Genomic DNA, 18,059 nt, shown 5'->3' with positions numbered 1-18,059 from the left:
AACTCTGCACCTCACTCCCTATCACTAACCCATAGATACTATGTGGGAATAAACGAATTGACTTCATTGAGTTCCATGCCGTGAGTGCTATTTAAGGAATCAGATTGTATGGGATTGTATGGGATTGTATGTGATTGTATGGGATTGCAGGGGTTGTATGGGAATGGCAACCTCACTAGGAACTTTACCCCCCCCCCCCACCGAGTGTATGGGAATGGGCACCTCACTGGGCATGTTACCCCCCCGGAGTGTATGGGAATTGGCACCTCACTGGGCATATACCCCCCCCGAGTGTATGGGAATGGGCACCTCACTGGGCATATTACCCCGAGTGTATGGGAATGGGCACCTCACTGGCTATGTTACGCCCACCCCCCGAGTGTATGGGAATTGGCACCTCACTGGGCATATTACCCCCCCGAGTGTATGGGAATGGGCACCTCACTGGGCATATTACCCCCCCGCCGAGTGTAATGGGAATGGGCACCTCACTGGGCATGTTCACCCCCCCGAGTGTAATGGGATTGGCACCTCACTGGGCATATTACCTCCCCCCGAGTGTATGGGAATGGGCACCTCACTGGGCATATTACCCCCCCCGAGTGTATGGGAATGGGCACCTCACTGGGCATATTACCCCCCCCCGCCCGAGTGTATGGGAATGGGCACCTCACTGGGCATATTACCCCCCCGAGTGTATGGGAATGGGCACCTCACTGGGCATATTACCCCCCCGATGTATGGGATGGGCACCTCACTGGGCATATTACCCCCCCGAGTGTATGGGAATGGGCACCTCACTGGGCATAATATTACCCCCCTGAGTGTATGGGAATGGGCACCTCACTGGGCATGTTACCCCCCCGAGTGTATGGGAATGGGCACCTCACTGGGCATATTACCCCGAGTGTATGGGAATGGGCACCTCACTGGGCATATTACCCCCCCGGTTGTAGGGAATGGGCACCTCACTGGGCATATTACCCCCCCGAGTGTATGGGAATGGGCACCTCACTGGGCATTTACTCCCCCCCCGAGTGTATGGAATGGGCACCTCACTGGGCATATTACCCCCCGAGTGTATGGGAATGGGCACCTCACTGGGCAATCCCCCCCGAGTGTATGGGAATGGGCACCTCACTGGGCATATTACCCCCCCGGTGTATGGGAATGGGCACCTCACTGGGTCATATTACCCCCCGAGTGTATGGGAAGGGCACCTCACTGGCCATATTACCCCCCCGAGTGTATGGGAATGGGCACCTCACTGGGCATATTACCCCCCCGAGTGTATGGGAATGGGCACCTCACTGGGCATATTACCCCCCGAGTGTAATGGAATGGGCACCTCACTGGGCATATTATACTCCCCCCCCCGAGTGTATGGGAATGGGCACCTCACTGGGCATATTACCCCCCCCGAGTGTATGGGAATGGGCACCTCACTGGGCATATTACCTCCCCGAGTGTATGGGAATGGGCACCTCACTGGGCATATTACCCCCCGAGTGTTGGGAATGGGCACCTCACTGGGCATATTCCCCCGAGTGTATGGGAATGGGCACCTCACTGGGCATGTTACCCCCCCCGAGTGTATGGGAATGGGCACCTCACTGGGCATATTACCCCCCCGAGTGTATGGGAATGGGCACCTCACTGGGCATATTACCCCCCCCCGAGTGTATGGGAATGGGCACCTCACTGGGCATATTCCCCCCCGAGTGTATGGGAATGGGCACCTCACTGGACATATTACCCCCCCCCCGAGTGTATGGAATGGGCACCTCACTGGGCATATTACCCCCCCGAGTGTATGGGAATGGGCACCTCACTGGGCATATTACCCCCCCGAGTGTATGGGAATGGGCACCTCACTGGGCATATTACCCCCCGAGTGTATGGGAATGGGCACCTCACTGGGCATATTACCCCCCCGAGTGTATGGGAATGGGCACCTCACTGGGCATATTCCCCCCGAGTGTATGGGAATGGGCACCTCACTGGGCATATTACTCCCCCCCGAGTGTATGGGAATGGGCACCTCACTGGGCATATTACCCCCCCCCCGAGTGTATGGGAATGGGCACCTCACTGGGCATATTACCTGCCCCCCGAGTGTATGGGAATGGGCACCTCACTGGGCATATACCCCCCCCGAGTGTATGGAATGGGCACCTCACTGGGCATATTACCCCCCGAGTGTATGGGAATGGGCACCTCACTGGGCATACCCCCCCGAGTGTATGGGAATGGGCACCTCACTGGGCATATTACCCCCCCGAGTGTATGGGAATGGGCACCTCACTGGGCATATTACCCCCCCGAGTGTATGGGAATGGGCACCTCACTGGGCAATTACCTGCCCGAGTGTATGGGAATGGGCACCTCACTGGGCATATTACCCTCCCGAGTGTACGGGAATGGGCACCTCACTGGGCATATTACCCCCGAGTGTATGGGAATCGCACCTCACTGGGCATATTACCCCCCGAGTGTATGGGAATGGGCACTCACTGGGCATATTACCCCCCCCGAGTGTATGGGAATGGGCACCTCACTGGGCATATTACCCCCCCGAGTGTATGGGAATGGGCACCTCACTGGGCATATTAATCCCCCGAGTGTATGGGAATGGCAACCTCACTGGGCATATTACCCCCTTCCGAGTGTATGGGAATGGGCACCTCACTGGACATATTACCGCCCCCGAGTGTATGGGAATTCGGGCACCTCACTGGGCATATTACCCCCCGAGTGTATGGGAATGGGCACCTCACTGGACATATTACCCCCCCCCCCCCGAGTGTATGGGAATGGGCCCTCACTGGACATATTACGCCCCCCCCCCCGAGTGTATGGGAATGGGCACCTCACTGGACAATCCGATTATTGAAGATGAGGAGGATTTTTCTAGATGATCCGGAATAATCTGAGATTAGGATCAGTACCCGATATATATCTGCCCTTACATCAGGCTGGGGGGGGCGCCATACATTGCATCTTGCCCCCCTAGTGCGGGGGGAACCCCAGAAAGTGCCCAAGGTGCCCGCAGGGTGGGTGCAAAATCAAGGAACTGCCCGGGCACCAAACCTCCTGAATTCCAGTATAAATCTAAACAGTTCTAGTGCCGTAGTGTGTTAAGGTGGGTAACCCCCCCAGAGGGGTGCAGGTGGGTATTCCCCCCCAAGAGGGGTGCAGGTGGGTATTCCCCCCCCAGAGGGGTGCAGGTGGGTATTCCCCCCCAGAGGGGTGCAGGTGGGTATTCCCCCCCAGAGGGGTGCAGGTGGGTATTCCCCCCCCAGAGGGGTGCAGGTGGGTATTCCCCCCCCAGAGGGGTGCAGGTGGGTATTCCCCCCCCAGAGGGGTGCAGGTGGGTATCCCCCCCCCAGAGGGGTGCAGGTGGGTATCCCCCCCAGAGGGGTGCAGGTGTGTATTCCCCCCCCCAGAGGGGTGCAGGTGGGTATTCCCCCCCAGAGGGAGCAGTGTGGTATTCCCCCCCCCAGAGGGGAGCAGGTGGGTATCCCCCCCGGAGGGGTGCAGGTGGGTATCCCCCCCAAGAGGGGAGCAGGTGGGTATCCCCCCCAGAGGGATGCAGGTGGGTATTCCCCCCCAGAGGGGTGCAGGTGGGTATCCCCCCCAGAGGGGTGCAGGTGGGTATCCCTCCCAAGAGGGGAGCAGGTGGGTATTCCACCCAGAGGGGTGCAGGTGGGTATCCCCCCCAGAGGGGGGCAGGTGGGTATCCCCCCCAGAGGGGGGCAGGTGGGTATCCCCCCCGGAGGGGTGCAGGTGGGTATCCCCCCCGGAGGGGTGCAGGTGGGTATTCCCCCCCCAAGAGGGGTGCAGGTGGGTATTCCCCCCCCAAGAGGGGTGCAGGTGGGTATTCCCCCCCCAAGAGGGGTGCAGGTGGGTATTCCCCCCCCAAGAGGGGTGCAGGTGGGTATCCCCCCCGGAGGGGTGCAGGTGGGTAAGATCCCCCCGGAGGGGTGCAGGTGGGTATTCCCCCCAAGAGGGGTGCAGGTGGGTATTCCCCCCCAAGAGGGGTGCAGGTGGGTATTCCCCCCAGAGGGGTGCAGGTGGGTATTCCACCCAGAGGGGTGCAGGTGGGTATTGCCCCCAGAGGGTGCCAGGTGGGTATCCCTCCCAAGAGGGGAGCAGGTGGGTATTCCCCCCCCAGAGGGGTGCAGGTGGGTATTCCACCCAGAGGGGTGCAGGTGGGTATCCCCCCCCCACAGAGAGATACAGAATCCAGTAATTTGGTGCTGAAGGGGTTACATCCCCAGCGAGATCCTTATACCCCCCCCCTTCCCTGTTTATCCCCAAATGAGCCCCAGTAAATACTGCGCGGGGCAGAATGCCAGCGTGGCCCCTCCCTGTGGCTGATCCCTTCCCACTAAGGAAACAATTCAGAGACCCCCCCACCCCACACCTGCCCCAGACCCCCACCCTCCCCCTGACATTAACAAGGGAAACACCCACCCATGTCCCAGTGCGACACCCACCCCACCCCGGCACGTCCCGGTCACACTCCGGCCCCATAGCAACATTCCAAGCAGCTGAGATAGACCCCCCCGGGGCCCCCAAATGTCTGCAACGACTCCCACACCCCAACTGCCCCACCCAGGGCCACAGCTGCCCAACTGGCCAAGCCAAGAACTAGATCTGCTCAGCCAATCACTTCCCTTCCAGCTTCTGTCCAACTACAACTCCCTGCACTTGTCTGGCCGACAGGTTATTGGGCCCTTCTGCCCCAACAGTCCCAAAACTCCCTGCCCTTCTGCCCCAACAGCCCCAAAACTCCCTGCCCTTCTGCCCCAAAAGCCCCAAAACTCCCTGCCCTTCTGCCCCAACAGCCCCAAAACTCCCTGCCCTTCTGCCCCAACAGCCCCAAAACTCCCTGCCCTTCTGCCCCAACAGCCCCAAAACTCCCTGCCCTTCTGCCCCAACAGCCCCAAAACTCCCTGCCCTTCTGCCCCAACAGCCCCAAAATCCCTGTCCTTCTGCCCCAACAGCCCCAAAACTCCCTGCCTTGCTGCCCCAACAGCCCCAAAACTCCCTGCCCTTCTGCCCCAACAGCCCCAAAACTCTCTGCCCTTCTGCCCCAACAGCCCCAAAACTCCCTGCCCTTCTGCCCCAACAGCCCCAAAACTCCCTGCCCTTCTGCCCCAAAAGCCCCAAAAACTCCTGCCCTTCTGCCCCAAAACTCCCTGCCCTTCTGCCCCAACAGCCCCAAAACTCCCTGCCCTTCTGCCCCAACAGCCCCAAAACTCCCTGTCCTTCTGCCCCAACAGCCCCAAAACTCCCTGCCCTTCTGCCCCAACAGCCCCAAAACTCCCTGTCCTTCTGCCCCAAAGCCCCAAAACTCCCTGCCCTTCTGCCCAACAGCCCCAAAACTCCCTGCCCTTCTGCCCCAACAGCCCCAAAACTCCCTGCCCTTCTGCCCCAACAGCCCCAAAACTCCCTGCCCTTCTGCCCCAACAGCCCCAAAACTCCCTGCCCTTCTGCCCCAACAGCCCCAAAACTCCCTGCCCTTCTGCCCCAACAGCCCCAAAACTCCCTGCCTTCTGCCCCAACAGCCCCAAAACTCCCTGTCCTTCTGCCCCAACAGCCCCAAAACTCCCTGCCCTTCTGCCCCAACAGTCCCAAACTCCCTGCCCTTCTGCCGCCAACAGTCCCAAAACTCCCTGCCCTTCTGCCCCAACAGCCCCAAAACTCCCTGTCCTTCTGCCCCAACAGCCCCAAAACTCCCTGCCCTTATCTGCCCCAACAGCCCCAAAACTCCCTGCCCTTCTGCCCAACAGCCCCAAAACTCTCTGCCTTCTGCCCCAACAGCCAAAACTCCCTGCCCTTCTGCCCCAACAGCCCCAAAACTCCCTGCCCTTCTGCCCAAAGCCCAAAACTCCCTGCCCTTCTGCCCCAACAGCCCCAAAACTCCCTGCCCTTCTGCCCCAACAGCCCCAAAACTCCCTGCCCTTCTGCCCCAACAGCCCCAAAACTCCCTGCCCTTCTGCCCCAACAGCCCCAAAACTCCCTGCCCTTCTGCCCCAACAGCCCCAAAACTCCCTGTCCTTCTGCCCCAACCCCCAAAACTCCCTGCCCTTCTGCCCCAACAGCCCCAAAACTCTCTGCCCTTCTGCCCCAACATGCCAAAACTCCCTGCCCTTCTGCCCCAACAGCCCCAAAACTCCCTGCCCTTCTGCCCCAACAGCCCCAAAACTCCCTGCCCTTCTGCCCCAACAGTCCCAAAAACTCCCTGCCCTTCTGCCCCAACAGCCCAAAACTCCCTGCCCTTCTGCCCAATAGCCCCAAAACTCCCTGCCCTTCTGCCCCAACAAGCCAAAACTCCCTGCCCTTCTGCCCCAACAGCCCCAAAACTCCCTGCCCTTCTGCCCAAGAGCCCCAAAACTCCCTGCCCTTCTGCCCCAACAGCCCCAAAACTCCCTGCCCTTCTGCCCCAACAGCCCCAAAACTCCCTGCCCTTCTGCCCCAACAGCCCCAAAACTCCCTGCCCTTCTGCCCAAACAGCCCCAAAACTCCCTGCCCTTCTGCCCCAAAACTCGCTGCCCTTCTGCCCCAAAACTCGCTGCCCTTCTGCCCCAACAGCCCCAAAACTCCCTGCACTTGCCCGGCCAACAGGTTATTGGGCACCTATGCCCATGTATACCGACACAGAGCTACAGGGAAGGGATGGCACTATGGCACCTCTGCCCATGTATACCGACACAGAGCTACAGGGAAGGGAGGGCACTATGGCACCTCTGCCCATGTATACCCATACAGAGCTACAGGGAAGGGAGGGCACTATGGCACCTCTGCCCATGTATACCCATACAGAGCTACAGGGAAGGGAGGGCACTGTGGCACCTCTGCCCATGTATACCCATACAGAGCTATGGGGAAGGGATGGCACTATGGCACCTCTGCCCATGTATACCCATACAGAGAATTACAGGGAAGGGAGGGCACTATGGCACCTCTGCCCATGTATACCCATACAGAGCTACAGGGGAAGGGTGGCACTATGGCACCTCTGCCCATGTATACCGATACAGAGCTACAGGGAAGGGATGGCACTATGGCACCTCTGCCCATGTATACCCATACAGAGCTACAGGGAAGGGATGGCACTATGGCACCTCTGCCCATGTATACCCATACAGAGCTACAGGGAAGGGAGGGCACTATGGCACCTCTGCCCATGTATACCCATACAGAGCTACAGGGAAGGGATGGCACTATGGCACCTCTGCCCATGTATACCCATACAGAGCTACAGGAAGGGATGGCACTATGGCACCTCTGCCCATGATACCGACACAGAGCTACAGGAAGGGAGGGCACCATGGCACCTCTGCCCATGTATACCCATACAGAGCTACAGGGAAGGGATGGCACTATGGCACCTCTGCCCATGTATACCGACACAGAGCTACAGCGGAAGGATGGCACCTCTGCCTCATGTATACCCATACAGAGCTACAGGGAAGGGATGGCACTATGGCACCTCTGCCCATGTATACCCATACAGAGCTACAGGGAAGGGAGGGCACTATGGCACCTCTGCCCATGTATACCCATACAGAGCTACAGGGAAGGAGGGCACTATGGCACCTCTGCCCATGTATACCCATACAGAGCTACAGGGAAGGGAGGGCACTATGGCACCTCTGCCCATGTATACTTATACAGAGCTACAGGGAAGGGAGGGCACTATGGCACCTCTGCCCATGTATACCCATACAGAGCTACAGGGAAGGGAGGGCACTATGGCACCTCTGCCCATGTATACCGATACAGAGCTACAGGGAAGGGATGGCACTATGGCACCTCTGCCCATGTATACCCATACAGAGCTACAGGGAAGGGATGGCACTATGGCACCTCTGCCCATGTATACCCATACAGAGCTACAGGGAAGGGAGGGCACTATGGCACCTCTGCCCATGTATACCCATACAGAGCTACAGGGAAGGGAGGGCACTATGGCACCTCTGCCCATGTATACCCATACAGAGCTACAGGGAAGGGAGGGCACTATGGCACCTCTGCCCATGTATACCGATACAGAGCTACAGGGAAGGGACGGCACTATGGCACCTCTGCCATGTATACCGATACAGAGCTACAGGGAAGGGAGGGGCATATGGCACCTCTGCCCATGTATACCCATACAGAGCTACAGGGAAGGGAGGGCACTATGGACTCTGCCCATGTATACCCATACAGAGCTACAGGGACGGGGTGGCACTATGGCACCTCTGCCCATGTATACCGATACAGAGTACTACAGGGAAGGGAGGGCACTATGGCACCTCTGCCCATGTATACCCATACAGAGCTACAGGGAAGGGAGGGCACTATGGCACCTCTGCCCATGTATACCCATACAGAGCTACAGGGAAGGGATGGAACTATGGCACCTCTGCCCATGTATACCCATACAGAGCTACAGGGAATGGAGGGCACTATGGCACCTCTGCCCATGTATACCCATACAGAGCTACAGGGAAGGAGGGCACTATGGCACCTCTGCCCATGTATACCCATACAGAGCTACAGGGAAGGGAGGGCACTATGGCACCTCTGCCCATGTATACCCATACAGAGCTACAGGGAAGGGAGGGCACTATGGCACCTCTGCCCATGTATACCCATACAGAGCTACAGGGAAGGGAGGGCACTATGGCACCTCTGCCCATGTATACCCATACAGAGCTACAGGGAAGGGAGGGCACTATGGCACCTCTGCCCATGTATACCCATACAGAGCTACAGGGAAGGGAGGGCACTATGGCACCTCTGCCCATGTATACCCATACAGAGCTACAGGGAAGGGGGGGCACTATGGCACCTCTGCCCATGTATACTTATACAGAGCTACAGGGAAGGGAGGGCATGGCACCTCTGCCCATGTATACCCATACAGAGCTACAGGGAAGGGAGGGCACTATGGCACCTCTGCCCATGTATACCGATACAGAGCTACAGGGAAGGGATGGCACTATGGCACCTCTGCCCATGTATACCGATACAGAGCTACAGGGAAGGGATGGCACTATGGCACCTCTGCCCATGTATACCGATACAGAGCTACAGGGAAGGGAGGGCACTATGGCACCTCTGCCCATGTATACCCATACAGAGCTACAGGGAAGGGAGGGCACTATGGCACCTCTGCCCATGTAACCCATACAGAGCTACAGGACGGGTGGCACTATGGCACCTCTGCCCATGTATACCGATACAGAGCTACAGGGAAGGGAGGGCACTATGGCACCTCTGCCCATGTATACCCATACAGAGCTACAGGGAAGGGAGGGCACTATGGCACCTCTGCCCATGTATACCCATACAGAGCTACAGGGAAGGGATGGCACTATGGCACCTCTGCCCATGTATACCCATACAGAGCTACAGGGAAGGGAGGGCACTATGGCACCTCTGCCCATGTATACCCATACAGAGCTACAGGGAAGGGAGGGCACTATGGCACCTCTGCCCATGTATACCCATACAGAGCTACAGGGAAGGGAGGGCACTATGGCACCTCCTGCCCATGTATACCCATACAGAGCTACAGGGAAGGGAGGGCACTATGGCACCTCTGCCCATGTATACCCATAACAGAGCTACAGGGAAGGGAGGCACTATGGCACCTCTGCCCATGTATACCCATACAGAGCTACAGGTAAGGGAGGGCACTATGGCACCTCTGCCCATGTATACCCATACAGAGCTACAGGGAAGGGAGGGCACTATGGCACCTCTGCCCATGTATACGCGATACAGAGCTACAGGGAAGGGAGGGCACTATGGCACCTCTGCCCATGTATACCCATACAGAGCTACAGGGAAGGGAGGGCACTATGGCACCTCTGCCCATGTATACCCATACAGAGCTACAGGGAAGGGATGGCACTATGGCACCTCTGCCCATGTATACCCATACAGAGCTACAGGGAAGGGAGGGCACTATGGCACCTCTGCCCATGTATACCCATACAGAGCTACAGGGAAGGGATGGCACTATGGCACCTCTGCCCATGTATACCCATACAGAGCTACAGGGAAGGGATGGCACTATGGCACCTCTGCCCATGTATACCCATACAGAGCTACAGGGAAGGGATGGCACTATGGCACCTCTGCCCATGTATACCCATACAGAGCTACAGGGAAGGGATGGCACTATGGCACCTCTGCCCATGTATACCCTACAGAGCTACAGGGAAGGGATGGCACTATGGCACCTCTGCCCATGTATACCCATACAGAGCTACAGGGAAGGGATGGCACTATGGCACCTCTGCCCATGTATACCCATACAGAGCTACAGGGAAGGGATGGCACTATGGCACCTCTGCCCATGCCCAGTAGGTTACTGACCTGCCCAGGACAGACACAGGGTGGCAGGGTGGCACGGTGACTGGCTGGGGGGGTTAGGGCCTGGGCATTATAACTGGAGGTAAGAGGGGGACCCCCCATTGTACCCACATGTACTGTAGGGGCGGGGCTGTGACACTGGGGCCCCCCATACAATGTGCCCTGTGTGTCACCCTGGGGCCCCACCCACCATGTGACGCCCCACCCACCATGTGACGCCCCACCCACCATGTGACGCCCCTACACATATATACGTTTCCTGCGTCTCCCAGCTCTGTGTCCTGTCCCCTCCCCCCCTCACACACAGTACAGGAGATTATTCACCCCACTGATACCCCCCCTCACACACAGTACAGGAGATTATTCACCCCACTGATACCCCCCCTCACACACAGTACAGGAGATTATTCACCCCACCGATACCCCCCCTCACACACAGTACAGGAGATTATTTACCCCACTGATACCCCCTCACACACAGTACAGGAGATTATTTACCCCACTGATCCCCCTCACACACAGTACAGGAGATATTCACCCCACTGATACCTCCCTTCACACACAGTACAGGAGATTATTCACCCCACTGATACCCCCAACACACACAGTACAGGAGATTATTTACCCCACTGATACCCCCTCACACACACAGTACAGGAGATTATTCACCCCACTGATACCCCCCTCACACAGTACAGGAGATTATTCACCTGATACCCACTCACACAGTACAGGAGATTATTCACACCCACTGATACCCTCACATTCACAACAGTACAGGAGATTATTCACCCCACTGATACCCCCTCAACACACAGTACAGGAGATTATTCACCCCACTGATACCCCCTCAACACATAGTACAGGAGATTATTCACCCCACCGATACCCCCCCTCACACACAGTACAGGAGATTATTCACCCCACTGATACCCCCCCTCACACACAAGTACAGGAGATTATTCACCCCACTGAATACCGACCCTCACACACAGTACAGGAGATTATTCACCCCACCGATACCCCCTCACACACAGTACAGGAGATTATTCACCCCACTGATACCCCCCCTCACACACAGTACAGGAGATTATTCACCCCACTGATACCCCCCCTCACACACAGTACAGGAGATTATTCACCCCACTGATACCTCCTAACACACACAGTACAGATTATTCACCCCACTGATACCCCCCCACACACACAGTACAGATTATTCACCCCACTGATACCCCCCAACACACACACAGTACAGGAGATTATTTACCCCACTGATACCCCCCCACACACACAGTACAGGAGATTATTCACCCCACTAATACCTCCCAATACACACAGTACAGGAGATACACACACACTACAGGAGTCCTTACCCCCACACATACACAGTACAGGAGTGTACTTACCCCATTATTACCCCCACACTTATACAGTACATGAGAGTACTTACCCCCACACATACACAGTACAGGAGCGTACCCCACTGATATGACCCCCCCCCCCATATCTTCCAGAAATCCCAGTGACTCTCCCTCCTCTGAAGTTACAGCACATGGGGGGGCAGTAAGGGTACATAATGCACAGAAACCTCCGTGTAAGGGGGAAACTACGGCTGTACGGTTATTTTACTACCTCTTCAGCTCAGTCTGTAACTTACATTGCTACCTGGTTGCTAAGGCTTATGACCCTAGCAACCCTGCTGCCGTTATCCAATGATATCAATAAAATCCAGGCTTGCAGCTGCTGTGATTTTGGTTTCTAGGGTAACTGATCTTAGCAACCAAAAGAAAGGAAAAGCCATACATATAAGAGAATGTAACACAAAAGGCAAAAAAGCTAGCAATCTGCCAGGCTTCTTTCTGCTCCCTGACACGGGGCCCAGTGCAGTTACACACAGTGGGGCAGTTACACACAGTGGGGCAGTTACACACAGTGGGGCAGTTACACACAGTGGGGCAGTTACACACAGTGGGGCAGTTACACACAGTGGGGCAGTTACACACAGTTACACACAGTGGGGCAGTTACACACAGTGGGGTAGTTACACACAGTGGGGCAGTTACACACAGTTACACACAGTGGGGCAGTTACACACAGTTACACACAGTTACACACAGTTACACACAGTTACACACAGTGGGGCAGTTACACACAGTTACACACAGTGGGGCAGTTACACACAGTTACACACAGTTACCACAGTGGGGCAGTTACACACATTTACACACAGTTACACACAGTGGGGCAGTTACACACAGTGGGGTAGTTACACACAGTGGGGCAGTTACACACAGTTACACACAGTGGGGCAGTTACACACAGTTACACACAGTTACACACAGTGGGGCAGTTACACACAGTTACACACAGTGGGGCAGTTACACACAGTGGGGCAGTTACACACAGTGGGGCAGTTACACACAGTTACACACAGTGGGGCAGTTACACACAGTTACACACAGTTACACACAGTGGGCCAGTTACACACAGTTACACACAGTTACACACAGTTACACACAGTTACACACAGTGGTGCAGTTACACACAGTTACACACAGTGGGGCAGTTACACACAGTTACACACAGTTACACACAGTTACACACAGTTACAAACAGTTACACACAGTGGGGCAGTTACACACAGTTACACACAGTGGGGCAGTTACACACAGTTACACACAGTTACACACAGTGGTGCAGTTACACACAGTTACACACAGTGGGGCAGTTACACACAGTTACACACAGTTACACACAGTGGGGCAGTTACACACAGTTACACACAGTTACAAACAGTTACACACAGTTACACACAGTGGGGCAGTTACACACAGTTACACACAGTTACACACAGTGGGGCAGTTACACACAGTTACACACAGTGGGGCAGTTACACACAGTTACACACAGTTACACACAGTTACACACAGTGGGGCAGTTACACACAGTTACACACAGTGGGGCAGTTACACACAGTGGGGCAGTTACACACAGTTACACACAGTGGGGCAGTTACACACAGTTACACACAGTTACACACAGTTACACACAGTGGGGCAGTTACACACAGTTACACACAGTGGGGCAGTTACACACAGTTACACACAGTGGGGCAGTTACACACAGTTACACACAGTTACACACAGTTACAAACAGTTACACACAGTGGGGCAGTTACACACAGTTACACACAGTGGGGCAGTTACACACAGTTACACACGTTTACACACAGTTACACACAGTGGGGCAGTTACACACAGTTACACACAGTGGGGCAGTTACACACAGTACACACAGTGGGGCAGTTACACACAGTTACACACAGTTACACACAGTTACAAACAGTTACACACAGTGGGCAGTTACACACAGTTACACACAGTGGGGCAGTTACACACAGTTACACACAGTTACACACAGTGGTGCAGTTACACACAGTTACAAACAGTTACACACAGTGGGGCAGTTACACACAGTTACACACAGTGGGGCAGTTCACACAGTTACACACAGTTACACACAGTGGGGCAGTTACACACAGTTACACACAGTGGGGCAGTTACACACAGTTACACACAGTTACACACAGTTACACACAGTGGGGCAGTTACACACAGTTACAACACAGTGGGGCAGTTACACACAGTGGGGCAGTTACACACAGTTACACACAGTGGGGCAGTTACACACAGTTACACACAGTTAACACACAGTGGGGCAGTTACACACAGTTACACACAGTGGGGCAGTTACACACAGTTACACACAGTTACACACAGTTACACACAGTGGGCAGTTACACACAGTTACACACAGTGGGGCAGTTACACACAGTTACACACAGTTACACACAGTGGGGCAGTTACACACAGTTACACACAGTCGGGCAGTTACACACAGTTACACACAGTTACACACAGTTACACACAGTGGGGCAGTTACACACAGTTACACACAGTTACACACAGTTACACACAGTGGGCCAGTTACACACAGTTACACACAGTGGGGCAGTTACACACAGTTACACACAGTTACACACAGTTACACACAGTGGAGCAGTTACACACAGTTACACACAGTTACACACAGTTACACACAGTGGGGCAGTTACACACAGTTACACACAGTGGGGCAGTTACACACAGTTACACACAGTTACACACAGTGGGGCAGTTACACACAGTTACACACAGTGGGGCAGTTACACACAGTGGGGCAGTTACACACAGTGGGGCAGTTACACACAGTGGGGCAGTTACACACAGTGGGGCAGTTACACACAGTGGGGCAGTACACACAGTTACACACAGTGGGGCAGTTACACACAGTTACACACAGTTACACACAGTGGTGCAGTTACACACAGTGGGGCAGTTACACACAGTTACACACAGTGGGGCAGTTACACACAGTTACACACAGTTACACACAGTGGGGCAAGTTACACACAGTTACACACAGTGAGGCAGTTACACACAGTGGGGCAGTTACACACAGTGGGGCAGTTACACACAGTTACACACAGTGGGGCAGTTACACACAGTTACACACAGTTACACACAGTGGTGCAGTTACACACAGTTACACACAGGTGCAGTTACACACAGTTACACACAGTTACACAAGTGGGGGAGTTACACACAGTTAAACACAGTGGGGCAGTTACACACAGTGGGGCAGTTACACACAGTGGGGCATTAACAACAGTTACACACAGTGGGGCAGTTACACACAGTTACACACAGTGGTGCAGTTACACACAGTTACACACAGTTACACACAGTTACACACAGTGAGGCAGTTACACACAGTTACACACAGTTACACACAGTGGGGCAGTTACACACAGTTACACACAGTGGTGCAGTTACACACAGTTACACACAGTTACACACAGTGGGGCAGTTACACACAGTTACACACAGTGGGGCAGTTACACACAGTTACACACAGTTTACACACAGTTACACAGTGGTGCAGTTACACACAGTTACACACAGTGGTGCAGTTACACACAGTTAAGACAGTTACACACAGTGGGGCAGTTACACACAGTTACACACAGTGGGCAGTTACACACAGTTACACACAGTGGGGCAGTTACACACAGTTACACACAGTTACACACAGTGGGCAGTTACACACAGTTACACACAGTGGGCAGTTACACACAGTTACACACAGTGGGGCAGTTACACACAGTTACACACAGTTACACACAGTGGCAGTACAGCACAGGGGGCAGTTACACATCAGTTACACACAGTGGGCAGTTTATACATAGTTACACACAGTTACACACAGTGGGCCAGTTAACAGTTACACACAGTGGGGCAGTTACACACAGTTACACACAGTTACACACAGTTACACACAGTGGGGCAGTTACACACAGTTACACACAGTTACACACAGTGGGGCAGTTACACACAGTTACACACAGTGGGGCAGTTACACACAGTTACACACAGTGGGGCAGTTACACACAGTTACACACAGTGGGGCAGTTACACACAGTTACACACAGTTACACACAGTTACACACTAGTGAGCCGCACATTCCTCAGCTAAATCCAGTCCGGCGGCTCCGGGGATATAAATACACAGCAGGGTCTCTGTCCTGCCCCGAGTCCCCCCCCCCCCCGGGGCAGGAGCGGCACAGAACCATATTGTGTGAGCTGTATTTACACCAACACACACTTCCCTCCATGGCCCTGCAGCCTGACTAGTAGTGGCACACAGGGGGCATTTCCAGGGCACTGACACAATGAAGGTGACTGCCACCTAAAATCTGCCACTCCTGGGTGGGGAGAAACTGGCACCTACTGGAAGAAGATGGCACAGACCAGAGGAGAAAGGCTCACCTGTGTGGGAGAGAGTGGCACCAGTAGAAAGGGAAAGTCTGGCACCTATGGAAGAGAAGGTGGCACAGACAGGGAGGAGAGGCTGGTACCTATGGGGGAGTAGTTGGCACACAAGTGAATGGCGGGGCAGGTAGGTGCCAGGGCAGGTAGGTGCCATGGTGGGTGGGTAGGTGCCAGGGCAGGTTGGTGCCAGGTGGGTGGGTAGGTGACAGGGCGGGTAGGTAGGTGCCAGGGCAGGTAGGAGCCAGGGTGGGTAGGTAGGTGCCAGGGTAGGTAGGTGCCAGGGTGGGTAGGTGCCAGGGTGGGTAGGTAGGTGCCAGGGTGGGTGGGTAGGTGCCAGGGCAGGTTGGTGCCAGGTGGGTAGGTAGGTGCCAGGGTGGGTAGGAGCCAGGGTGGGTAGGTAGGTGCCAGGGTGGGTAGGTGCCAGGGTGGGTAGGTGCCAGGGTGGGTAGGTCAAAGGGTGGGTAGGCAGGTGCCAGGGTGGGTAGTGCCAGGGTAGGTAGGTGCCAGGGTGGGTAGGTGCCCAGGGTGGGTAGGTAGGTTGCCAAGGGTGGGTGGGTGGGTAGGTGCCAGGGTGGTGGGTAGGTGCGCAGGTGGGTAGGTGCCAGGGGTTGGGTGGGTAGGTGCATGGGTGGGAAGGTAGGTGCCAGGTGGGTGGGTTGGGGTAGGTTGGCCAGGGTGGGTAGGTAGGTGCCAGAGGTTGGTGGGTGGGTAGGTGCCAGGGTGGGTGGGTAGGTGCCGGGTGGGTAGGTGCCAGGGTGGGTGGGTAGGTGCAAGGGTGGGTGGGTAGGTGCCAAGGGTGGGTGGGTAGGTGCCAGGTGGGTGGGTAGGTGCAAGGGTGGGTGGGTAGGTGCCAGGGTGGTAGGTGCCAGGGTTGGGTGGGTAGGTGCCAGGGTGGGTGGGTAGGTGCCAGGGGTGGGTAGTTAACCAAGGTGGGTAGGTACCAGGGTAGGGTAGGTGCCAGGGAGTGGGTAGGTGCCAGGGTGGGTAGGTGCGGTGGGTGGGTAGGTTGCAAGGGTGGGGTGGGTGCAAGGTGGGTGGGTAGGTGCAAGGGTGGGTGGGTAGGTGCCCAGGGTGGGGTAGGTTGCCAGGGTGGGTAGGTGCCAGGGTGGGTGGTAGGTTGCGGGTGGGTGGGTGCAAGGGTGGGTGGGTAGGTGCCAGGGTGGGTGGGTGCCAGGGTGGGTGGGTGCCAGGGGGGTGGGTAGGTGCCAGGGTGGGTAGGTAGGTGCCAGGGTGGGTAGGTGCCAGGGTGGGTGGGGTAGGTGCAAGGGTGGGTGGGTGCAAGGGTGGGTGGGTAGGTGCAAGGGTGGGTGGGTAGGTGCCAGGGTGGGTAGGTGCCAGGGCAGGGTCAGTACTCACCTCGGTGCGATACCGCCCGGTCCCGGGTAGAGAGCCCCAGGCACAGCCCGCACAGGAGCAGCTGCAGCAGCCGGAAGGGCCCGACCCTCATCCCTCTGGCTCCGAGGGGCCCGGCATGGACACAGCCCGACACTGAGCCGATACTGAGCCCGCACTGAGCCCGCACTGAGCCGATACTGAGCCGATACTGAGCCAGGCCGGGACCTGACAGCTCCTGGGAAGGAAAGGGGGGCGGGGCCGGGGAGGAGCCGGGGAGATAGGGGCGGAGTTAGAGTTGAGGCAACTTTATTCTTGTCGCTGCTACAGTCCCCGGGCAGGTGGGGGCGGGGCTGAGCAAGGGGGTGTGGCCGACATCACGGCAGCACCTGTCTCCTATAAACAGGGCGGGGCCGGCGGGACTCCCAGGGGCCCTTGGGGCAATTCAGCCCTAGTGGTTTTAAGTGGCCCCTA

At 56.1% G+C, this 18,059-nt stretch overlaps 1 protein-coding gene across 6 annotated transcripts in view; it reads right to left on the bottom strand.

Moving 5' to 3' along the window:
- The window catches only part of adam15 (ADAM metallopeptidase domain 15), a 61,892-nt gene extending 44,035 nt beyond the window's left edge, over positions 1–17,857 (bottom strand). For 5 of the 6 annotated variants that reach the window (XM_031891362.1, XM_031891365.1, XM_031891364.1 and 2 more), the window contains exon 1: positions 17,610–17,826. In XM_031891362.1, coding sequence (XP_031747222.1) covers positions 17,610–17,700 — 91 coding nt within the window. In that variant the 5' untranslated portion in view covers positions 17,701–17,826. Of the gene's footprint in view, positions 1–17,609 lie in introns of all 6 variants that reach the window. The other variant, XM_031891367.1, reaches the window with a different exon arrangement.
- Between the last annotated feature and the right edge of the window lie 202 nt (positions 17,858–18,059).

The sequence above is a fragment of the Xenopus tropicalis genome, chromosome 8, assembly GCF_000004195.4.
Source record: "Xenopus tropicalis strain Nigerian chromosome 8, UCB_Xtro_10.0, whole genome shotgun sequence".
NCBI lineage: Eukaryota > Metazoa > Chordata > Amphibia > Anura > Pipidae > Xenopus > Xenopus tropicalis.
Note: the sequence above shows the minus strand (reverse complement) of the source record. Positions and strands in the feature narration are given on the sequence as shown.